Below are 25,856 nucleotides of genomic sequence, written 5' to 3'. Positions count from 1 at the left end.
CACTTGTAATAAAATTCTCTTGCATGACTTTTCATGTCTGACTAAATGTTTTTTCATTGGGATATAGGAACTAAGGTGTGGGGCTTAAGTTCTCCATTTGTCTGTAAGGAACCCATATTGAAAATAATATAAAAGATGAGTTTTTAATTATTAATTTTAAAACACATATGTAATTAGGTATACATTTCTTGATTTGAGGATATCTCACATGAGAGTATGCTATATTATTAACATCACAGCAACATGATAAAATTTAAACGCCCATAACAGAACAAAAATTATGTAGGCATTGTATTCAGAAGCACAAGAAATGGGGCAAAAGGACAGTCAGTGTATATAAGTGATCAGGAAGATGGTGCTGATTCAAAAGGAAATAAAATGCTAATACTTCCTGAGCACTTCCCTTTCCTCCTGTCTATTGTCAAGATCACCTGACTCCAGGAAATTGTTTTTCCCAACAAGGAGTTGTTAACGAGTAACCCCTGGGTGGCTCCCGTCCTGCCAAATCCTGGGTAGATTTAGAAAATAGTGAGAGGCACCCCCTGGATGGCTTCTTCCTGCCTTTTTGGTTATGTAGGCAGAATTAGAGAAGGGGACAAGAGAAGAAAGAAAACCTAAAAATTATAAGAGGGGCAAAACACCCCCACTCCCTGGGACACCATCTCTGGACTCCCTCCTCTCTGGAGAAGTCTCTTTCTTTCTCTCTCTCTCTCTCTCTGTTTTATTCATTAAATAAAACATTTTGCTCTTGTTTTGGCATTTCTTGGGTGTTCAGTCTTCAACACCAGGTGAACGGGACCCAATCCTGATTTTCAAATCTGGTTTCACACATATAAAGCCTTAAGTAGTTAAAGAGTTGTTAACACAAAATATGATGCTTTTTTGAGACGAACCAGAAGCTTCATAAAAATGAAGAAAATAGAGTGGTAACATTCTAAATTGAAAATAAAATTTTTAAAAATGTAAGCAAGAAACATTCAGTGACTGTACTAAAAATATTTTCAATAGTAGCTAAAATACTACCTAACATTTTCGATATTGGAATACTATCAAATACTGAAAATATTCCTTACCATTATTTAAAGTTAATTCTGTAGGCTTGAAATTTTTATCTTTAATTTCTCTATCCTTTTTTTTTCCTACTTAGTCACTGATTGAGTATTGATATTTCCTTGGAAACAACACCTTGATACATTATGTTCTCTTTACATACCATATCACTTGATAGTCAGAATTTTATGAATCTGAAACTTCTTTAATAATTTATCTTTCTGTGTGGTTTCCGTATCTCCAGCCTTCTCTCTCTCTCTCTCTCCTCTCTCTCTCTCTCTCTCCCCCACACACACCCCGTGTGTGTGTGTGTGTGTGTGTGTGTGTGTGTGTGTATGTGTGTGTGTGTAATTTTTTTCTGGAATACTAATCACCAGTTTAACTTTTAAAAAATACCTTGCCCATAAAGTTATTTTCATTAAAAAGAGTATACACAATGGTTCCTATTGCCTTTCGGAGATGAAATGATGATTCATTCACACTGAAGTTGCATAACCTATGAAACTTTAAGATCCACTTCTCCCAACAGAAACATTTAATAAACTACCTGATTATTCTCTTTCCTGTTTTATTTCCACACTAGATAAACATTCTTTCCTCTGTTCTCTTTTTCTGCTGCGAAAACAAACTAGAATGATCTTTCTTCCCTCTCTCTAAAATACATTCTTTGTAGCCTTTAAAGAAAACCTTTTTCATAAAACCTACATAGTCTACTTTCATACAGTAAGCTTTCTTCCAATTTCCATGTTTATGTAAGCATCATAAAATGTTATAACAACCTGCTTATGAGACAATATCAATGTAAGAAGGATAGGACTTCTATTTGTTTTGAGGTTCTCAAAATTTATCATTGTTTTAGGTTTCAATAGGGTTTCAGTAACACAAATGGACCAAGAGAAATCAGAGGAGTTGTTTCTTTTTCTGTCTTGTTTAATAGAATATATATTTAAGTATGAATATTTTTATAATCTTAACTATAATTACTTGCTAATGACCACAATGAATACCTGAGTGTGACTACTAAAATAAGGCAATCAAATATGAAAGAAAATTTATAAAAAGAAAAATTTCATAAGCTTTGAGATATTAATATTTTTTCTGTTTAATTAGAGAAATAAAAAGTGAATACTTTGGTTGCAAATGTCAAAACAGAGAAGGTAAAAGGCATATTGTGCTTATTGATTTCTTTATTCTTTAGGCAATTTCTCCTTCTAAATGTCTAAAAGCAGTTGTTGGCTAAGTCATGAAGTAGAATAAAAGTGATATCAAAACAGAATAAAAGAAATCCATATAACTAAATAAAATTGATATCAAAATAGAGTACAAGAGAATCCATATAATTAGTAGGTCTTGAACTATTCTTTCATATTTTTTTTTGTCTCAAAGGTACAGAAATTACTTTCTAAAATGTTTGTGATAGGTACTTTGAATAATGTCAAGAAAGTCTATAATGTAGTGATGAAATAGAATAAAAGACAAGAGATAAGAGAAAAGCAACTTCTAGTGGTTGTAAATCCTATGCTCCAATGAGTATTAGTGACTATGGATTTGTCGGTCATAAAGCTATTTATAATCAATTATCACCAAATGTTATTTTCCAACTTGTGATGACAGGGCATGGTAGAAATAAGCAGCTCAGGGCATGTCAACCAGAAAGTAGAGAGGGCTCTGCTCTCAAGGGACAAAATATAAACCTAAAGGAACCCCACTCCCTGCAAGTGACCTAATTTTTCCAGCCACACCCTCCATGCATACAGTTACCTCCCAATTAATCCGTGTCACTGGTTTAACCACTGATTAGATTAAAGCTCTCATTACCTAATTATTTTACTTCTGAAAATTTTAACATTGTTTCACACATGAGTTTTCAGGGTACACATCATATCTAAACTATAACAAATGAATATTTGAATATTAATAAATAATAAAAAAGAAAATAACAATAAGAAATAAATTGGTAAAAGGGGAGACAATAAAGGAAGCAGAAGAAAATTTCAAATAAAACCTTCTTTTAAAAATATTGTATCCATTAATTAAGGGGAAAAGCAGGATGATCAGGGATTGAGACAGAATTCACTGCTTAGAAATTAAAATTCCCTAGCTGATTTATTTTTTAAAATTCAGTGAGAATGTTGAAGGATAAATTTCAGAAAATCTTCCAGTAAATAAGAGTGAACAAAAAACAACAAAAATGTTGAGCATGTCTGTGTGTGTTTGTGTGTAGCATTTGGACCCATACACACACACATACATTTATATATTTATAATTTCTCCCCGTGTGTGTGTGTGTGTGTGTGTGTGTGTGTGTATGAGAGAGAAAGAGAGGCAGAGACAGAAACAGAGACAGAGAGAAACAGAAAGAGTGTGAGAGAGTTATGTCTATCTCTAATATGTGTGATATTCAGGGAGTCCAACATCTAAACCCTAAGAGTTCCAGACAGAGAAAAGAGAAAGATGAGGAAGAAATCAATAATTGTGAAAAATTGGGGAATAAAACACTCAGTACCAAAATAGATGGTCTCCAGTGTAGAAAGAAAAATCTTGCCCAAGTGTCCCAAAATTTAGAGAAAATATTCAAACAAGATACATGATTGTCAAATTTTGCAATATCAGTGGTCACGAGTTTCTTAAAACTTCTTGAGATTCAGAAGGGCAAGTTGCTGGCTACAAGAAAATGAATTTATACTTTGTGAATGGAATTGTTTCTAATAGAGAATCCCATATCCGGCCAATCTATTAATTCGATGTTCACAGAATAGGAAAACTTGCAGATTTTCCAAGAGTCTCATAGTTTAAAGAATAATATGCCCCCCACGTATTATCCATGTCCTAATCCCTTGAATCTGTGAATGTATTACTATAAATGACAAAGGGAAATTAAGGTTGCAGATGCAGTGAAATCTACTATCAAACTGACCTTTCAATAGGGAGATTGTCCTTGGTTATTCAGGTGGGACCAATGTAGTAACAAGGATCCTTAAAAGTGGAGTCTGAAGAGGAGATCAGAGTGATGATGCTGGGTGAGAGCTGCACCCATCACTGTGGGCTTTGCAGAGGGAGGAGGGGGTACCTGGCAAACAATGAGCAGTCCCTAGAAACTGGAGCAGACAGGAAAGGGATTCTTCCCTGGAGAAAGAAAGGCAGCCTGCTCACACCTTGATTTTAGCCTGATGTGATCTGAGTCAGACTACAGATCTACAGAACTGCCAGATAATAAGGTTGTGTTGTTTCAAGCAACCGAAACTGAATAATTTATAACAGAAACAATAGAAAATGAATCCATATGTATTTTAGAATCTACTGGAAGATTTTCTCTTTGAATATGTGAGAATAAACCAAGAACAGGACACCTGAGATCAAGGGAACAAGTGATATAACACAGGACAAAGTCCCTAGACCCATGCTGTAGACCAGACCTACAGAGTGAAGAGAACATTGTGTAACAAGAGAGTAGATACACCTGGGAGGTTTCAGTAGGAAAAGAAACATACACACATACACACACACACACACACACACACACACACACACACAACAAAAAAACCTAATAGATGTTTTATACATTTGATCACATAGAAAAATGTAATAAGATTTTTTTTTTTTTTTTTGGTAGCAGGGATTGAACCCAGGAGGGTTTCAGTAGGAAAAGAAACATACACACATACACACACACACACACACACACACACACACACACAACAAAAAAACCTAATAGATGTTTTATACATTTGATCACATAGAAAAATGTAATAAGATTTTTTTTTTTTTTTTTGGTAGCAGGGATTGAACCCAGGGGTGCTTAACCATGAGCCACATCCCCAGCCCTTTCATTTTTTATTTTGAGACAGGGTCTCCCTAAATTGCTGAGGCTGGCTTTGAACTCATGATCCTCCTTCCTCAGGCTTCCTAGCCACTGGAATTACAGGCATATGTCACCATGCCTGGCTTATAGTAAGATATTTTTAACAGAGCTACAGAGTTATACGTCCAGTTAGTCAAATATATTTTACAACTAAGCAAATAAGATAATGAAGCCACCATTAACTCTAAGAAAACCAAACAGTTGTAAAAAAAGGAAATGCACCCTTAGAGTACCATATCTGAATAGAAGTTACATGGTCATAATAATAACAAAAACATTGTGTATAGATTTTGTCAAAAGTCATGATACATCCATTGTCAGAAAAGGATGAGGAGGGAAAAGGAGTAGGGATTATAAAAGCTAAAGTCTTCATTCTCTTACCAAGGGGTCCATAGATGGTATCTAAAATGTATACATCATAGCACAGCATTATATACATGTTATGTGAAGAAAGAGGTTAAAAAGTTACTTGATAGGAGGAAAACACAAAATTAGTAGATTGCAATTATTTGTGATTTTCTAAAACTTTTTGACCTTTCAAACTATGTCAATGTATTGATTAACAATAAAAAATGAATTTAAAAAAGAACAATTATGGTGATTTGTATGCCGCAGTATTAATAGACTCTACCTATGAGTGGCAATATTATAAAGAAAATTATTCTACTTGCTACTAACAGACACTGTCTTCATTCTCTTTCTTTTTCTCCATAACACCAATCACAATTGATGTCCTAAATAGTTGGCTCAATTATTTGTTCACTGCTTTCTATATTTGCTGGAATATAACATCAATGAGGAAAAGAATGATTATCTATTTTCATCATCACTGCCTTCCCAGTGCCAAAACAATCCCTGCTACACAGAAAACATTCAATAAATAGAAACAAATCGATGAAAATTTTAAAACATTATGATGATATCTATTTTTAAGCTTTAAAAGATTTCTTATTTTAAAATCAGGTGGGGGAAAAACACTGAAAGTCATTTTCTTTTTGTTTTCTGTTTTAAATTTATTTTGCGTACTGGGGATTGAGCCCAGGGCCTTGTGCATGCTACGCAACTGCTCTACCACTGACCTACACCCCAGTCCTATTTTGTTTTTAAAGAAAAAGAAACAGTACGAAGAATGGACGGGTGATGCTGAGGCTGAACCTGGTTGCTGGTTTTTGTCTTGTTTTGAGAGAGGGAAGCTGCAGCAAAGGGCAGCAAGCAGGTAAAACTGCATGGGGCTGTTGAAACCCTGGAGCTACATAAACATAAAGGTGCAGGACACCAGGTCAGTCTTAGTTATCTTATCAAGTAAAATCAGTTAAGGTCTCCACACATCTGGACACAATTCCTTAAAAACAAAGTGCCTGAGGGTTTTTTTTATTATTATTATTATTTTTAGGAAGATCCTTCAGAATCTACTCAAGAAAGATTTGAAGCCAGCTTCTCAAGAATGGGCACTTGCAGAAGCCAGCTTCTCCAGTCAATTACTTTTGTGGCTGTCACAAGCTCAAAATCTCCAGTGTGAAACATGAAAACACCCCCCGCCCAAAAAAAAAAAGTGAATTTGTATTCCAAGATGACAATCTGTGCCAAAGAACCCTAAAATTATGATTGATACCACTTCTGACCAACCAAGCAACAAGCAGCTTCTCCCTCTCCCTTCCTGCCCTCCTTGACACTTGGCCTCAAAAATAAAGCTTTCTTTTTTGTAAAACCCTGGTACCTCACTATTGGCTTCTATGTTCATTGGGCAGGGAGCCCATGCTGGGTATGAATTGGATGGGGTGGGTTGTGAAGTGTGGTGACAGTGACTGGGAAACCAGTGTCTGAGACTGGGATTCCTGATGACTTCGTGGCTGTGGCATACTTGGTGACTGGGAAAGTTTCTGTGCAAAGGCATAGGATGCCTGGTTGCTATGGAGATGTCCTCCATACTAGAGTCTTATCAGTCTGGACCTTATAACAGCAGCTCCTGGGAATGAAGGAACTTCCTTGCTAAGATAACCACAATGTTTCACCTGTTGTGCTGCTCCTGAATCTGCCTGCAAATTAGTAATTTTAAACAATGTACTTTCTTGAGAGCTGCACAATTCTCCTAACATTGGACATTGCAACTGTAGAATGTAACTGAGAAAATAGTTGCATACTCTTGCTAACTCTGTAACTTTCATGAATACAAAGAACATGAATGCAAAGAATAATGTTTGCATAGTCTTTAATCTGGTTTAGAGACATATATAATAAAGATTGCTGGTATAATTCTTTAGACCTGCTTCTCCAACAGAGAGCAGTGCTCCATCCCACCCCAGCTTTATCTTTATCTGTGTGTATTGATGCTTTCTTTCTTCCAATCTCCCATCACCCCTCAGGGGAACCTGCTAGTTTAGCTGCACTTCTGACCATCCAAGGTAGTAGAATGAAACAGACATTATTACTTTATGTATATATGTGACTGTATAACCAATATGATTCTACAATATGTATACTCAGAAAAATGAGAAGTTATATCCCATCTATGTATATCAAAGTATATAAGTGCATTCTACTGTCATGTATAACTAATTAAAACAAATAATTTTTTTGTGTGTGTGGTGAAACAGGAGAGAACAGACATGCTGTTTACTTATTTATTTTCTCCCTTAGCTAGGCAAAGTTAAACAGATAAGTGAAGGCTAATGCAAAAGTTTATAATCCGGTCCCTAGTTTATTGAATTCAGGCACAAGTTAATATCACCTAAAATAAATTGATAGACAATAATCTCCATTCATACATTAACACCAGTTAAAATAGCACCTAATAGTTAACAAACTTAGTCATCATTCATCCTTCCCCATTTCTGTCCCAACTATTTTCTCTCTCTGCTTAACTGTCTAGATTCCTGGATTCACTCCACAAATAATTTAGCAAATGTCCCCAATTCACCCTAAAGCATTTTTTTCCAATTGTTATAATCCTTCTAAAAACATCCACTGGCTCCCCAAATACCAGAATTGTTTCAGTTTAAAGAACAATGGGATTTGGCATTAGAGGTTGCAATTTATCCCGCTGTGCTCCAGTTCTCCTGCTCTATCTAATCTTGAGAACTTTAAATAGCACAAATCTCTCATAACTATTCTCCCTATGGCCAGCTCTATTCAGCTACCTAGTAGCTTCTACCTGTTTTGCTTGTATACAGATTGACTTTCCAAATTCCTTCCACTGTTATGACCTTTGTTTTCCACTGCATGAAAGAAAAATTGGTAGAAACAGCAATGATAGTTATCTTATAATTCAATTGTAAAGAAAGTGTTTCCTATAGTCTGTTTGTCAGTTTATTTACTTTTAGATGAAAGTTGCTCATACTTAGGCTAAAGACCTTTATTACAAATACTAAAAATAGTTCATTCAATCTAACTTGTAGATTTTTACTGCACTTAAAAAATCTAATAAAAGGGTTTTACCTCTTATAGTCTTAAAGCATTTAAACACATTTTAAATAATGTCAAAGTTTGATTTGTATCACTCTCCCTTCCCTCCTGTCCTGAAAAGCTTGCCTCTCGGTTCATAAGATTGCCTTGGATCATTTTATAGAACAATACTAGAAAGCTATTGCAGTAATCAAACAAGAATAAAACTCTGTTATGGTTTGAATCTGAGATGTCCCCTGACAGCACATGTGTTGGCTTGGTTCCCAAGGCAACAGTATTCAGAGGTGGGGCCTTTGGAAGGTGATTGGCTCATGAGGGCTCTGACCTCATCAATGGATTTTTCCCTTAATGATTTCACTCCACAGTGGGTTTGGGTTTAGGGGTTTTGTTATAAAAATGAGTTCTCTCTCTTTGTTTTGTAGTCATAATGAAGTAATTAGCTTTGCTCCACCATGTCCTCATGCCATGATATTCTGCCTCTCCATATTCCCAGAAACAATAAAGCCTGTTGATCATAGACCGAAATCCCTGTAACCATGAGCCAAAAGTTAATCACTCCTCCTTAAATTGATTTTCTCAGGCATTTTGTCACAGCTTCAGGGCTTGCTGGTTAATTTAGGGTCAGTTACATGAACTAATAAAATCAAGTCAACACTACTAAGTTCTAGAATAGGCTAAGAAATACTGGAATATGGAAGAGTTTATAGAAAGAGTGGTAGGTATTAAAAAATGGAGGTATATACAAAGAGATGCATCCATGAGGCAATAAAAATACAACTTTGGATCTAAAAAGGCCTTTCTGCATGATGCAAATATACTATCTGTGTTCCTGTGACCAATAAACAATTCAGATTAAAATAAGCCTATGATATTATAGGTTTCTATAGATTTAATGTGTAGAGGGGATAGTTGGAGTAGATATTGAAGGTACGCTATTCTATTATTATTTTGAATAATACTACTTTTTCTGTTGAATAATACATATTGGAATGGTGAAATTCCAGAGTTTTCTTACCTCTACAAAGATGAAGCAGGGGAAAATGGTGTTGCTCCTACACTCTTGGCTCTGGGGATTTGGAAGCATGTTTTCCTGTTGGCATAGGAAAAAAAGAATACAATGATTGTGAAATCCAGCTTGTACGTGGCCACATGTTCCATGGAGGCTCAATACATTCTCATTACAAATCTAACCTTGTCTTTACCAGGAACTAACATTCCTACATTCTGAGTTACTGTTTGGAATGTCAGAATATCTGTATCTTTCACTTGTATTGCATCTAGCATCCACAGAGATGCTTCCTCTTTAAATGCTGCCTCTGACTTGAGAAATTATCAAACATTCCCACTTCATCCTAGTGCAGGCACGAATACCTAATATTTGACTGAACCTATTGGAGAGACAGGAATTATGATTGGAAAGTTGTGTTAGATTTCCCTGGGCACCATGGCTACACCATTGCCTGCAGCTCCGTGCCTGCTTCTTCTACAATACTTCCACAATATTAAACATCTCCTTAGATGGCCTCTTATCAGTAAACTTGTCAATAACCCCTCCAAATGTACTCCTCTCCCTAAGAATATGTTGGAGAAGGAAGAATCTTTTTTAATTCCGAGTTCTGCAGAAGCTTAAATTCCAAAGAGGTTGAAAATTATTGTTACTATAGTATTTGGAAATTTTAGAGTGAAATGTTCTTAATAAGAAAACCACTTTATTAGATAGATATACATGCATGGGTCAAGATAGTGAAATAATCTCATCAAAATTATCAATTAACATCTTGAGAGTGATCCTCATTAAAGAAAAAAAAAACATAATACTTAAATCTATTTCAGATAGCCAAGTAGGCAAAAAACCAGAAGAACTTCATTTAAATCAGATGTTTATACTGAATTACCAGCAGAGAATGGTCTGTAAAAATAAATTTGTACCTACCACTCATTAAAGCAGAAAAAGATATGAAACATCAAAATGGAAAAACAATTTAAATTCCTTCATAGATGAAAGTGAAGTGATGAGAAGTATAATTGTTTTCCCTATAATGCTGTATCATGACCAGGCCCCAAAGTTGTGTTGTATATTCTGTAAGCATTTGAGATCAGCCTGCAAACCACAGCTCTGTCCCCATAGTTCAGTAACTTTCAGTAGAATGTTTCACTTGAGAGGAAATCTGAAATTGTTCATGGAAATTGTGTTGCTATCATGGGTTAGATCTTTATTGCTCTTTAGGGACGGTATATGTTCTGCAATGAACAGGACAGCTCTACACACTGAAGAATTGTTCTTGCTTCCTGTTCCATTTTCTAATGTCCCACTGGCTTATACTCACCTTAGACATATGAATAATAGTTTACTTATGATAAAAAGGAAAGATAATAAGGAAAGAATAATAATTCAGTTATGATAATAAGGAAAGAACCCCAGTAATTTAAGAGAAGGTTTTTGTGGTCATGAAACTTAAATGGAATAAAGACAATGTTTCACAATTATAAACATTGTGTTTACATGGAACATTATGTTCCCCAAATATAATATGCCCACCCACACTTAGTTTAAAAGGTTTTCATTGCATATGCAGCAACTGCAGTTACTGCAAAAGCAAATTGGTAAGATTAAGGAACACCTTAAATCTTTATTTTAAATCTTTATTTTTAGCACTTAGCATTGTGCTAAATATAAATATTTAAATCTTTCAAATGATTTAGAACCAAATAAAACGTTGTTATTGCAGACTCATGGCATGCCTGAGCTTTTGAATTTCATGAATGACATTCATTTAAAACATTTAATATTTCTACACACACACACACACACACACACAAACACACACACATATTCTTCAATTTTAGCATAATGGTAAAAAAATCTGTGTAATGAAATTATATGTTCAAATTGTTTATTTGTTTTGGGGGTATACATAGTTTTAATTTTCCTCCTTCATCAGAGTCTTGGAAAGAAATAGTAATGCTGAAGGGATGGGGTAATGGAAAGCAGAGTTCAGTCTCATTGTTTGAGAGGGTGGACAGAGCTGACCCAAGAGAATATCTGATCTTTGAGATTTTGTGCAGGGGAGATGTGAAAGAGGTAGAGGGTTTTCTAAACTTCTTTGTGAAGAACTTTCACATAAGTCCTGGGAGAAAATCAGACTTCACTGTGAATTAGTTCTGCCATAAAAAAAAAAAAATACTTCTAATTGATGGTGATGAAAAACAAATGAAATGAGATCCCCCAAAATGTAAAGTAAGCATATGGGGAGAGAACCTGATAACCAGAACTCCTTGCTTCAGCTGTGCAGGATGTGACCCTTAGCACCTGCTACACTGCAGTACGATCAACCAGTGTTCCCGGGGGCAGTCCCTGCCACACTAGCCTCCCTCCTTTCTAAATATAAAATATATGAGATTTAAAATGTATAATGAGAGAGTGGGAAAAATAAAATGTAATTTGTACTAAACTGGAGGAATACTAATGTGTAATATGATGATAGTATATTGCAAACATCATTTCAAATATTTTAGGTTTTGGTAGAGAGGAACAAAGTTCTCCTTTTAAAATGAAGACATTACTTTTGCTGCTTTTGGTTCTCTCCCTGGGAGAGCTAAAGCAATGGTAGTAAGGAGTTTTAGATGAGTTTTGTATACTAATTTGTCATACTGCTTATAGAACTAGTGGATTTGGCTTTTGTAAACAATTCTGTACAAGTTACAACTTGAGACTTACAGTTGAAAACTAAATGGAATGGTAGCATAGCAGCAGTGAATGAGTTAACTATAAATGGAAGGTCTGTATACAATGATTTAGAATCAAAAAATATGTTTGCTCTTTTACATAGGCAAAGATAAATCCTCAGCTATATCTGGTTTTCTTGAAGAACTTTTCAGAAATGTCTTCTGCTTATTTATTTAATGTATTCTATCATATGTGCCTATGGCTAACGTCTAAATGATCTTGTCCTTGAATTTCAATTGCTATTGAATCTGAGTGTTTTTTAAATTTATTTTAAAATTTTTTATTTGTTCTTTTTAGTGAGAGTAGAATGTATTTGACATCTACAATATATATGAAGTATAACTTCCCATTTTTCATAGTTATACATGATGCAAAGTTATACTGGTCACGTATGCATATATGAACATAGGAAAGTTATGGCCAATTCATTCTACAGTCTTTCCTATTCCAATTCCCCCTCCCTTCTCTTCATGCGCTTTTGTCTAATCCAATGAACTCCTATTCTTCCCTGCCCTCCCACCTTATTGTGTGTTAGCATCCATATATCAGAGAGAACATTCAGCCTTCATTCTTTTGAATTGGCTTATTTCACTTCATTTTCATACATTTATTGACAAACGCCATAATTTCATAATTTCATTCTTCTTTATGGCTGAGTAATATTCTATTGTGTATATTTTCTTTAACAATTCATCTGTTGAAGGGCACCTAGTTTGGCTCCATAGCTTAGCTATGAGAATTGAGTGACTATAAACATTGATGTGGCCACATCACTATAGTATGCTGATGTTACATCTTTTGCGTATATGCCAAGGAGTAGGATTAATGGGTCAAATGGTGGTTCCATTTCAAATTTTCTGAGGAATCTCCAAACTCTTCCCACAGTGGTTGCACCAATTTGCAGTTCCACCAGTGTACCTTTTTTCTCACATCCTCACCAACATTTATTGTTATTTGCATTCTTGATAATTGCCATTCTGACTGAAGTGAGATGAAATCTCAGTGTAGTTTTTTAATTTGCATTTCTCTAATTGCTAGAGATGCTGAACATTTTTTGATATATTTGTTGACTATTCATATTTCTTCTTCTTCTTGAAGTATCTGCTCAGTTCCTTTGCCCATTTATTGATTGGGTTATTTGGGTTTTGGGGGTGTTAAGTTTTTTGAGTTCTTTATGTATCTTGAAGATTAATGTTCTATCTGAGGTTCAGGGAGCAAAGATTTTCTCCCATTCTGTAGGTTCAGTAGTGTATTAATTAGTCTCCATGTATTAGAGTAGCTTCTATTTTTTATATTATTTTATTTTAATTAATTTCTAATTTAATTCCATTAGGATCTGATAGAATGCAAGGTAATATCTCCATTTTTTGTGATTGCTAATAGTAGATTTGTGGCCTGAGTTATGGTCTATTTTAGAAACAGATCCATGTGCTATTGAGAAGAGAGTCTATTCAGTCGTTGATGGATAAAATATTCTGTATATATCTATTAAGCCTAAATTATTAATTGTATTTTTTAGTTCTATAGCTTCTTTATTTAGTTTTGTTTTTCTTTTTCTTTTCTTTTTTTTTTTTTTTTTTTGAGGATGTCTCCAATGGTGAGAGAGGTGTGTTAAAGTCATCCATTATTATTGTGTTTTGGTTTATTTGATTCTTGAAATTGAGAAGTTTTTTTTTTTAATGTACATTGATGCTCCATTGTTTAGGGCATAAATATTTATGATTGTTATGTCTTGTTGATATATGATTCCCTTAAGCAGTATAAAATGTCTTTCTCTCTCCATTCTGATTAACTTTGGCTTGATGTCTACTTTATCTGCTATGAGGATAGAAAACCCTGCTTGTTTACAAGACCCATGTGAATGATGTTTTTTCCCACCCTTTTACTTTCAGTTTGTGAATGTCTTGGTCTATGAGGTGAGTCTCTTGGACACACCATATTGTCGGATCTCATGTTTTAATCCAATCTGCCAGTCTATGTCTTTTGGTTGATGAGATTAGGACATTTATATTTGATATTATTATTGAGATATGATTTTATTACCTATCATTATTATTTCTTTTGGGTTTTTAATTTGAATTAGTTTCTCCTTTTATTGAATATTTATCTAGGTTAGTTCCACCCTTTGCTGGTTTCCACTTACGTTTTTCATTTCCTCTTCATGGAATATTTTGTTGACTGTGTATTGCAATTCAGGCTTTCTAGTTGTGAATTCTTTTACCTTTTATTTATCAAGGAAGATTTTTATTTCATCATCAAATCTGAAGCTTAGTTTTGCTGGGTACAGTATTCTTGGATTGCATCTATTTTCTTTCAGAGCTTGGTATATTTTATTCCAAGATGAGAAATCAATGAATATTTTCTACAAATCTAATTTATCACTGAGAAATAAAATATAGAAAGAGCGTTTTAAAATTAAAAGTAATAGGGCTGAGGTGGTGGCTCAGTGGCAGAGCGCTTGCCTCGCACATGTGAGATGCTGGGTTCGATCCTCAGCACCACATAAAAATAAATAGATAAAATAAAGATATTGTGTCATTCTATAAATAAAAAAATTTTAAAGAATTAAAAGTAATATTAAAAATCTTTTGCTATCAGCATCAAAAGACTATTAATGTTCTATTTTCATAAACTCTAAAAGTTTGCAAAAAGGTTTACAATTTCAATGGTGAATAGGGACAGAACAGAGTGATGGAGAATGTGATGATTATAAGGGAGGAGGAGAAAAGAAAGAAATAAAAACTTAAAGGAAGAGTAAAAAATATAAGAGAGATTGGCTGTTCATAGAAGAAAAGAGAGAAAGAGAATCAAGGGAAACAAATAAGTGAGGAAAAAAATTATATATATATCTATCTATATATATAATAAAAAATTTTAAAATAATAAATAAAAATAATAAAATACAAAATATACTAATTAAGTACCCTAATCCTCAAAAACCTGATCCATGAAAAATAACTGGTTTTAAAAATAATAGAAATGAGGAAAAAAGATGAATATGTATAAATATCCATGAACAATTAATTCACAATTAAGCAGAAAAATATAAGATCTTGATGAAAAGTAAACTAATAGTTTCCACAGGAGTTCAAAATATTCTCAGCTTCCCTTCTCAGCAGTGTCGGTTGAAGTATGATGCTTGCTTCACCCTCAGGGTGGAGTTACTGAAGTGAGATAATTAATCCCATAGACAGAACTCCTGGAGGTGGGGTTTAGGCTCAGGTAGACTCCAGGCTCCTTGCTGAATGCCAATTGGTCTGGAGATTTTAAATCAGACACTTCAGGGCCCAGCAATTTCTGGTCCATGCTAGAAGACTGTACCCATGGGAACTCTGGTGTTTCCCTGGTGTGATGGAGGAGCCAATTTTTAGTCCACTATGGCACCTATGGACTGCATGTTTTCTGGTCATTGGGTTCAGTCTCCAAACTCAATCTCTCCTGAACCACCCTTTTGAATTCCTGATCAGGCTCATCTCTCCCTACCAGTCCTGCATGCAGCTGGATTGGAGCAGGAGGGCGAACGTTGGATAGGCTTCCACCTCCAGTTGTCCCCTGTGTAAACCTTTCTCTACATTTGATTTTCTCCTAGGTCACTTAGGCACCTTCTATGTCATGCAGTGTAGGCTTGCCAGACCTATATTTCAGGCCAGACTTGGGTTTGCCAGGAATTGTCTCCCTCAACTGCTAGCCCTGTGCCATGGCTGCAACTGTCCTCCACAAGCAACTGGGAGAGATGGGGCTTCTTTCCTGCACACGGATATTGTGCAGTGTGCCTTTCAGTTTAGTTTGGCAGTGTCTTTGATCTCTATACTCTCCATAGCCATACATGCTTCAGGCCTCCCACAGATGCAGGTTCCTATAATTCCCTTATTGCTCCATCATGCTCATGGAGACTGCTCTGACTAGTGTCCCTGGCTGCAGTGGCTATAGCACTGGGATTTCTTACTTATTTAATTATGTCCCACCTCTTAACTCCCTGATCTGTTTGAATGTCCAGTATTAAATTCCAGTAAAGTCCTCCCTATCTTTTTTTTTTTCACCCAACTTGCTGAGAAGCTGCCTATGTGCTTTCTTGGTTTCATGCCATGGAGCATCCAGGAAAGCAACCTTCTCTATTCTGCTTTCTTGAAAAAACCTTGAGTGTTTCTTAACAGTACATATGTTTGTCAGTTTTAGACAGGTCCACAAATCCTTTGAGGTTCCTCCTTGCAATAATGGAAGGCTGCTTCCCCTTGTCTTAAGCATATGGTGGTCTTGATGACTCACTTCTAATGACAGGAAAATAGAAGAAGAGATGATGACCTTGGAAGCTAGGTCATAAAAAGTGCTGTGGCTCCACTTGTTCCTGGGTTGCTGGATCTGGAACAAGTTGTCTCCCACACTGTGAGGAGAGACTCAGGTGGCCAGGACTTTTGACATCCTGCCAAAAAGCCAGTGAGGAACCTAGGCCTCCTGCATATAGTCATTTGATTAAAGAGTCTTGGAAACAAATCCTCCATCCACAGCCAAACCTTCAGATAACTGCAGTTCCTTCCAATTCCTGATAGCAACAATAAGATAGATCTTGAGCCAGAACCTCCCAATTAAACCATTCCCATATTCCTAGTCCACAAAATTTTAAGACTATATTGTTTTAAGCCATCAAATTTGGGGGTAATTGTTTTTTGTATTTAATATTGAATCCAGAGGGACTTTACCGCTGAGCTACATCTCCAGGCCTTTTCCATTTTTATCTTAAAATGGAGTCTCACTAAGATGCTTAGGGCCTGGCTAAGTTGCTGAGGCTGGTGTCCAACTTTAAATCCTCCTGTCTCAGCCTCCCAAGTCATTGGGATTACAGGAGTGCACCACTGCTCCCAGCTCAAAGTAATTTTTTACACAGAAACATACTACAATAATTATCAACTGTGATTCATTGGCATATTAGATAACAACAATAGTAATGAACATTTTTTTGTGAAGAAATAAATATCCACCCCAGGAAGAATATATAATAGTAAAATTTAATGGAATAAAATCATAGAGAAGACAATTTTAGAAGTGGTTAGTTTTATTTATTTATTTTTCTCATAATCCACTCTAGAGTTCACCCATTGGTATACACATTGTCATGTCTCTCCTAACCCTTCTAGTATGGTTTCAGATTTGTGCCATGAATGCCAAACTGGTCCACAAAAATCAACTTAGGTTTTAGTATCTCAGATACATTTCAGATTCAATCATCATATAATTATGCAGATTTGGGGGCTAACTGAAATCTGGTAAAAAGGTTTTTTTTTTATGAGAAAATGTTATTAGATGGGGTGGTTTTAAGAACTGTAATTAGCCGTATAATTTTGAAAAAATTTCTATATGCTATAAAATAGATTGAAAAGATGAACAAATTACTCAAACTATTCTAGTACAAAGTATTTTGGAATTGTCCCCTCACCTCTCAGGGGAAATTAATTTTTTTTCACATGTAAAGTAATACACAGGAAAATCTACTTAATTCGACTATGGCTTAACTGTGACAAATTCAAATTCTAGAGTCATTTTCCCTTATAAGTACAAATGGAATGCTAATTAATGTTACTATTAGTCTCAGAAAAACACAATTAGGAAGGTAAATCCTATGCTTTTTTAATCCTTCAAATCAAATAATGCATCCCATTAGAAATGACTCAGGGAAGATTAGAGATTTGGCTTAATTTCACTACAGCTATTCATCATTAATGCAAAATAATTGAGAAGAGACTGGACATTATTACAATTTTGTAATATTATTGTGTTCTAAAAGTATACATAGAAAAAAGTCACATAATATTTTCAAGAAAAAGTTAATATAATTGTGTGCACCAAAGCTATTCTCTAATTGCCAAAGACCCCTATCATATTCTACATTTTATTAGCAATTATGTATTGTTTTAATACCCTATTCTGTATTAATTGATTTTCATTAAGTTTTCCTTGTGCCTCAAGTACTGCATAAATATGAAGAAAGCTTCTTCAAGAAAATAACTGCATTGACTATTGATTGCAGCTTCTGTTGAAGAATCTTACAAAAAGATGAAAATCTTCAATAACTCCAATAACCTTGTGTGCTCTAGGGTACTCCCTAATGGGTTATGTCTAATTTCAGAGAATATTTGGCTACATAATCCTTTTACCAGCTTCCAACAATTTAGACATTATGGGCTGGATAGTGTATTCACCAAATTTATATGTTGAGGCTCTAAACTTCACTCTCTCAATTTGGGATTGTATTTGGAAACAATGTCTTGTATGTGCTGCATTGGTTTTCTTAAAGAGAGAGGACTTACATATATAAAATGTTTCATCTTCATCAAGCTCTTCATCTTGATTTTTAAATCACAAGGTTTCTAAAGTTTTTAAATATGAGTGTCAGCTTTCTAGAAGGTGAGAGAGTAACATAAAATGCTACTGGTTTCATGGTGAGTTCTAAAATATGCCAAAGTGTTTAAACTTGGCCATCTCAGGAAATGACAATTCTGTTGCTATTCCATCAATTTAAAGCTCCTGCATTAGATTACTGAAATCATAGCAGCTTAAACAAAACAAAACAAAACAAAAAAAGAATTGTATTTTCTCTTTAAGTAATAGTCTGGAGCTGATAAGGCAGCAACTCAGGGCTGAGGATCAGCCTCCTCTGTCATGTTACTCTTCCATCCCAGGCCAGTAGGTTTATTTTTTATCATGTCTACATTTGGGGGACAGAAAGAAAGACAGGGTTGGACGGGGTTAGACATCGTTTTTAAGGAAATGTGCACATCACCTCCAGATGGCCAGGATATAATCAGAAGTCCAGAACTGGTAACATGGAAGGTTGAGAAATTTGCCTCTCTAAAACTTCTCTTTAGAGATGGAAGAAGCTGGGGATGAATGCTATCTGCCACCTAACAGAATACATGGATTTTTTTTTTTTCTTTCACAAATCTTAATTTCAGACCTGGGAATTCAACAAACACCATTTTGAAAACTCAAACCATGTCTTTAGGCTTTGTGTGAAACTGAATAGCCCACTCTGAAAAGTGGAACAGTGCAGCTGATACCAGCAGGGTACAGACATTGGGTGCTTTCCAGTGAATCAGAAAGTCTTGCTGCAATTTTAGAGCTGTGTCACAAAAGTGCTGCTGTAGCATTTTTTTTTTTTTTTCTCAATAGAAGAGAAATTGTGAGGTATACTTAGACTACGTCACTTTGTAGAGGGGAATAAAAAGGCACCTAAAGGCTGTTCCTTGTCCTTTAAACTTTCTTCTGGTGTAAATTGGACTCCTCGTAAATCCTCTGTCAGTTTGTTCATATGGCAGTCTAAATATACAATATACAGTCCTAATTTCTATTTTATCAGTTGAAAGAACATTTTTTTCTGAATGTAAAAGTATTTATTGTTCTTATAAATAAACATAAAGAAGAAAATAAAAAATACTGCATAGCTTTATCATCTAAAGGTAAATCCTGTTATTACTTTAGTATATATTGTTCCAGGCTTCATCAAAGCCTATAGATTATAAATTAGTAAATTCTTTGTAGAGTATCTTAAGCATATGTCATTTGGCAACTACGACATTATTTAGGGTTCTAAGGGAAACTCTGTGTATGGCCTTCTTAGTCTTCTTTTAGTGTTCTGTCACTATTTTATCTTAATTATTAGATGATTATATACCACCTGAGTTTGAGGATGCTTAAGACTTTGATGACTTTGCTTATGTATTTGTGGTGAGTTCAATACATTAATTAGAATCTGTGTAAAGATTTGCTTTCCCCCAACATTCTAATTTACAGTAGCTAAGAAAGGGTCTTTTGGTACAGCAACTCTGAGTCTTTCTCTGTTGGGTTTGAGTGCCAGGCTGTTCACCTGCTGGCTCAGACACAATCCTTTTATTATCTGTATAGCAATAGTTCCCCTGGCTTACTCAACAGTCCCTCAATAATCCCTCTGGCAAGGAATTTTGTTCTGTGCTTTTTGGCAGGAAAGGCAGATCTTTATTAGCAACTTCATTGAAAACATCTCCATGAAGTTGGAAGCTTAGTGAAGATGTTACCGAGAAATTTTATGCACATTCTTGTGTAAGTATCATTTTGCTAATATTGTAAAACTTCTTCAGTAAGGCCTGTCTCATTTTCTTTTTTCATTCAGTGTTGCTGTTGAAAAACACATTGTCATTGTATTTCTCAGTTCTCTGTAGATAGTCAACTTTATTCTAAAATGCTTCCATAACTTTTGGGATACTCTCTTCATTCCTGCTTTCAAAAAAACACTTAGGATTATGTACCTAAGTGTGGGCCTTTTAAAAATATATTTCTTGTTACTTTTAATGTTGAGGCTTGTGTTTTTCCTTATCTTTTGTAAATTCTTCCATTATTTCTTGGACGAATGTCTATCCTATATTATTGCTGGGTTTTTTTTCCTGAAAAATTATTTTAATGTGAGTTTGGGTCAGCATTTTTATCTTGTAGAAACATTTTGCATTGTAAGTTTCTTAAGCAACATTAATTGTCATCACCAAATATAAAGCAATTGTTTGCTACAACTATATGATCTTATGGCTAAAATTGGCTAAGAGTCAATCTTCAGTACATTAAAATAAGTGAGGATTTCATAAATTATTGCTTAAGTAAATATAAGTAGGCTGAAATAACTTTAAAATGCCAGAAAACTTGAAATATGAACAATTAAAAATCACAGATGAGGTCATAAGCAGCAGAATTGAAGCTATAGAAAGACAACTCAATGATTGAGGAAAAAAACTTGACATGCTTTCCTAGAACAGAAAAGTAAAAAACATCAGAGATAAAATATATACATAGAGCACGACAATATTTATTGAAAGTTTTTTCAAGGAAGAAATGGATTAAAGTTCAGGACCCAAATCTCTCTTTTTAGATGCAATTTTCCCTACAAGTTGGTATAAAATACAGCCAACTCTGCTACTTCTTGAATGAAAACACAGTCATTACTCTGTCTTTTTGGCTTTCTGTAGTGCCTAGCTACAGAGTAGACTCCAAGCATGAGATTGAGGTGAGAGAGCCCATGGGGCATTGCTTGGCATAGGAAGACCTGAAAGGGGAAAGCTAGAACAGCTCACCAGAGAGGAGAACAGCACTGCTTTCTTTTCCCATTGGCATGTGTATTCTAGACTCCTTCTTCTTTGCTATTGAAGAGGTAAGATGCAAGACCAGGGGAGAGGAAACAGGATCATTGGCTTATCAGAGGTCTACACTATACTAGGCAAAGATTTCTTCATGTGATGATTAGTAACTCCTCAGAGAACTAGAATGACATAGGAGTAAGAGACTAAATTTAAGTAGTAGTAGAGAAATTTAAGTGTTTCTTTGCCAATAGTGTTCCCTATGGATGGCCCACCTCTTTGTGAAACTTGTAAGAGTGTAAGTCGGGGCTGAAGCCTATTGTTTAGGATCTTGGGCTCCTTTGAGGACTCTTTTCTCATGCATTATCTATTGCTTCCTTTTTAAGTGCTAGTTAAATAGTGAGTGAATAGAGAAGACCACCTTGGGTTGACATTTAATTGGTAAATTTTCACTAGAGAGGCTGAGACTTCTTCCTGTCTATTCTCTGGAAACATGAAAATCTTTTCAGAAATCGCTCACCAGGATGAGCACAAGGAGTTTGGCACTTTTGCATTTGTGAATATTTCACATTTCTTCTGTAGTGATTCTTTTTTCATTCATTGGGAAGTCAATGAATTCCATCATCTTCTCCCTCGGAATTTCTAACACCACAGTCACCATCAGGGATCCGCCAAAGGCCTTAAACAGGGACATAAAACAGAGAGCGTCTCAGATATCCCTCACAAATGACAAGATTGGCTCTTCCGCCTGACTAAATTCCAGAGATGACGGTTTCTCAAATATTCAAACCAGAACAAATTGGAGAACACAATAAAGATGTGCATAAGAGAGACAAGAGAAAAGCCACATGGATCCTGAGAGATCAATGCAACTATGATGCTCTATTTGGCCCCAAATGGAGTCTTAGAAGAGTATTGAATAAGGAAAAAAAAAATCTGAATGGAGTAGAAGAAGAAAAAATTCTAAGGTTAACTTCTGCTTCTGCTTGGTACTTTATTCCTAAAAAGGCCAGTCGGTAGAATAGAAATCTTATTATTATACCCATTTTACAGGTGAAAGAAGTGAGTTTTAGGGTTACTTGCCCAACATCAAACAGCTAGACATTGATCTGGTATTATAAATCCCCAACTCTATGTACTTGCTACTGTGCCATCAGTTCTCACAACTAAAATACAATGTTAAGTGCTAGGATACAGGTAAGCCCAAGGATCTATGATTTCAAACAGACTGTCCAGGGTAGGTCTTGAAATAGCTAACCAAGTCAGTGACATAAAATGAACACTCAGACTCTATTTGTGTTTCCTAGAGTAGTGACTGACACAAATAGAAGAGCATGAAATAAGTACAATTTAAAAGAAAAAAAAATATGGAGCTGTATTCAGTAAAGCAAGCCATATAATCAAGAGACTCCTGTTTTTGGAGCGCTACCTAGATATAGACCGCTGATGGCATCTTTCTTTCCATAGAGTACAGGAAGAGAGGAAGGAGAGAAGGGCTGAGATGGCTGTGGCACAGGATGACAGCACAACTGTCATTCATGAAATCAGACAAGAGCACAACTGCCTGTAGGAAACGTGAAGTATTGGTCCCGAACACACACTCCATGGTTTGCTTGAGTTTCTTTTTAATCAAATGTTCCCAGATTGAGCAGGAAGTATTAGAGGGTATGACAGGAGCCCAGCTGCTGCCTCCAGGGAGAGATGAAAAAGTGTTGTCAGCTGCTGGGAAACCTCATGCACTAGCCAATAGGTCAAGATCATAAGTGAACAAGTCCACCTCTGCCCCTACTCTCACCGGATGTCGTTTCATTGAGGTCTTAGCTTGTTACTGACCCAAATAAATGTACAAGAGACTCTTTTCTTCCTTTTTGCCTTTGTGTTTTATTCCCTGTCTTGCTCTAGTGTCTTATTAATCAGATTTTCACAATGAAAGTGGATGATATGAAAATTCGACAGACTCCAACATATAATTATTCCATTTAACAATTCTCTTTATATATAAAGGCTTGTTTCATCTTCCTATTGGGGTCACCCATCTGGTTTCCCTGGTGAGAGTGAAACAATTTTAACAAGTAGATTCCTTTTGGTCTAAGTAGATGCAAACCATGAAGAGAAAGCTCCAGCAGAGTTTCTTGCCTTAGGCAACTAAGTTCCCCCTTTTGATCTTGCCCTGCCCTCCAAGGGATCCAGTTCATCCTTCTAGGTGTGGAGCACTGAATGAATCCCAGCCCTGACCCATAGTTCTCTAGTAGATAGCAAGGTGTTCATAAATTCACTCCTCCCTTGAAGCATCTACACTGTAATCATTGTCCTCTGTCCTTGATTACAGAAGGCCTTCTTCCTGTTTTAATTTGTTAACTGTTAACTAGGTTTTTCTTTTGTCAGATTTGGTGCTGTTTCCACAATTTCCATGTCATCTCTCATGCTTGATTAAACAGACATCTAAGTAGAAATAAACATGTTTGCTTCTATAGAATATACTAGTTACACTGATATGGTTTTTAAAAACACACTGGTAATTAAAAGATTTCTGATTTAGAAGTCTCTTTTAAGAGCATAAGCACAAGTCCTAAGAAAACATTCTATAAACATGGGTTGAAAGAAAGAAATGAAGCAGAAAAAAAATCCATTTTTCTTTATATTTTTTTTTTTTTGTTAATCTATGATTTGTGTTTTCAAAACTTAACCCCTTGCAAATTCTATTCAAACAAAACCCACACAGCTGTTTATTTCTCTACATGACATCCCACCATATCCAACTTAATGGAGAAAGGACATTAATATTTATCAGGCACCTACCAATGTCAGGCACCAAGCCAAGTAATTTTCACATGCTATATTTAAATCCACATAAAATTTCTTCTTTTAGAGATGACAAAATAGTGACTCAGAACGGTTAAAGTAAGATTTCCTTCTTCAGTTTTGTAGAAAATCACAAGACAGTATTGCTTCCAACTAAAAAGATGGATGAAATACAAAAATTATAGTTTTTTACATTCATCAGAGAGGTGAAGTGTGCAAAAATATTAAAGAAACTAAATTTCAGAGCTCTCTTGCTAGGAGAGAAAGCGTCTTCTGCTACATCCCTAGAAAGTGGGAGACGACACAAGTGTCACACCAATGGTGAGATTTCTAGGGTCAGGGGAAACCGCCAAACCTTTAAGGGTCACAGGGGCTGGCATGACAGATTACAGCCTCAAGGAGCTCAGAAGCAGAGTGCATGTCCACCTGCCAAGTCTTTCCTAGATTAAAAGAGAAAAGAGAGAGATTTATGGAATGATAAAATCCAGGAGTAACACTAGAATGCAGAGGAAGCCTTCTGGTGAGGTGAATAATGGCACTATAAGCACTGAGACGTTAAGATTTTTTATTGGTACTTAAATCAACCAAGTACTGCTTGAAGAAAAGTCTTAATCAGGTCCTCGAATTATTTGAAATCATTGGTACCCTGAAATCTACCCAAATGGTAACCCTCCCTAAATCAGGTTCAAGTACAGATTTTAGGAAAGATGCCCTTAATGGAGGTAAATATCATTTACTTCCATCTGTGCTATTCTTTGATACCAATATCTAGAATATAGAAATATAAGACATGCAAAGAGGCATAAAAATGTGACCCGTGATCAAAAGAAAGAATGATCAATAGAAGCAGATTCAAAGATATCCCAGAGGTTAATTAACAGACAAAATCTTCAAAATAAGGTGCCACTGGGAAATTAACCCAGGGTTACTCTAGCACTGAGCTATACCCCAAGATATAGCTAACTTGCTGATGCTGGCCTCAAACTTGTGATCCTCCTGCCTCAGTATTCCTAGTCACTAGGATTATAGTTGTGTATTACTGTACCTGGTGCTTAAAATAAATATTGTAAATCTGTTAAAGTTTTTAGTGGAAAAGCTAGACAATAAGCATCAATAGATAGTAACTGTTATCCAAAAATAACAATATGACAGGATGTGGTTATTGACCACTGTTAAGTTTTAGATCAAAGGGTAATAAGAATAGTGCCTATTTCATACATTGTAGTACAGATCAAATAATGAGGTAGTGTGTATAAATTGCTTTGACCAGTGCTCGATACACAGTGAATTCAAAATAAATATTAGCTAGTATTAGTATTAAGAAATCCTAACCAAGTTCTCTAAAGAGGTTTTACAATGTAATTTTCAAATTAAGTTTTAATAAGATATACAAAAATTTATTTTATATTAAATATTACTGGTAAGATCTGTCTGCTACTTTTCTTATAAATGGAATATATGTCATCACATAGAGAACGCCAGAACATGTTACTCCCAAATATCTTTTTTTTTTTTTTGGCCTAAAGATTATTTTGAACTGATTATTTTCAGAAAAAGCAAACACAGAAGAAGCCCCTAAAATAGACAAATTGTCCTTTGGTAGAAGAAATTCCTAGCTATAAAGGAAATCTCTATTTGTAAGGGTGTCTCTCTCTCTCTCTCTCTCTCTCTCTAGCAGGAAGAAAAGTGTAACTAAGTTACAGGAAACTTATGAATGGAAATGGCTGAAACTTAAATCTTCATAACAATCCTTGGTCTTGTTTTACAGTGCCTTTTCTTGGCTACCTCCCTATAACTTGCCTTCTGGTAGATACCACCTTTTTTTATTTACACTGAACAAAATTGTATTTAAACCTGATTGTATTGTATTTAGCCACTCCTTTGAGATTTATTCATTTTCCTGACTATCTCCCAGGATATA

The 25,856-nt window shown here is 35.3% G+C and overlaps 1 protein-coding gene across 3 annotated transcripts in view; it reads right to left on the bottom strand.

Moving 5' to 3' along the window:
* The window catches only part of Plppr5 (phospholipid phosphatase related 5), a 272,420-nt gene that overhangs the window by 185,395 nt on the left and 61,169 nt on the right, over nucleotides 1–25,856 (bottom strand). For all 3 annotated transcript variants that reach the window (XM_076861754.1, XM_076861756.1, XM_076861757.1), the window contains exon 2: nucleotides 9,330–9,404. In XM_076861754.1, the coding sequence (XP_076717869.1) occupies nucleotides 9,330–9,398 (69 nt within the window). In that variant the 5' untranslated portion in view covers nucleotides 9,399–9,404. The remainder of the gene's footprint in view (nucleotides 1–9,329; nucleotides 9,405–25,856) is intronic.

This window comes from Callospermophilus lateralis, chromosome 7 (genome assembly GCF_048772815.1).
Source record: "Callospermophilus lateralis isolate mCalLat2 chromosome 7, mCalLat2.hap1, whole genome shotgun sequence".
Classification (NCBI taxonomy): Eukaryota; Metazoa; Chordata; class Mammalia; order Rodentia; family Sciuridae; genus Callospermophilus; species Callospermophilus lateralis.
This window is presented reverse-complemented; position numbering and strand designations above follow the sequence as displayed.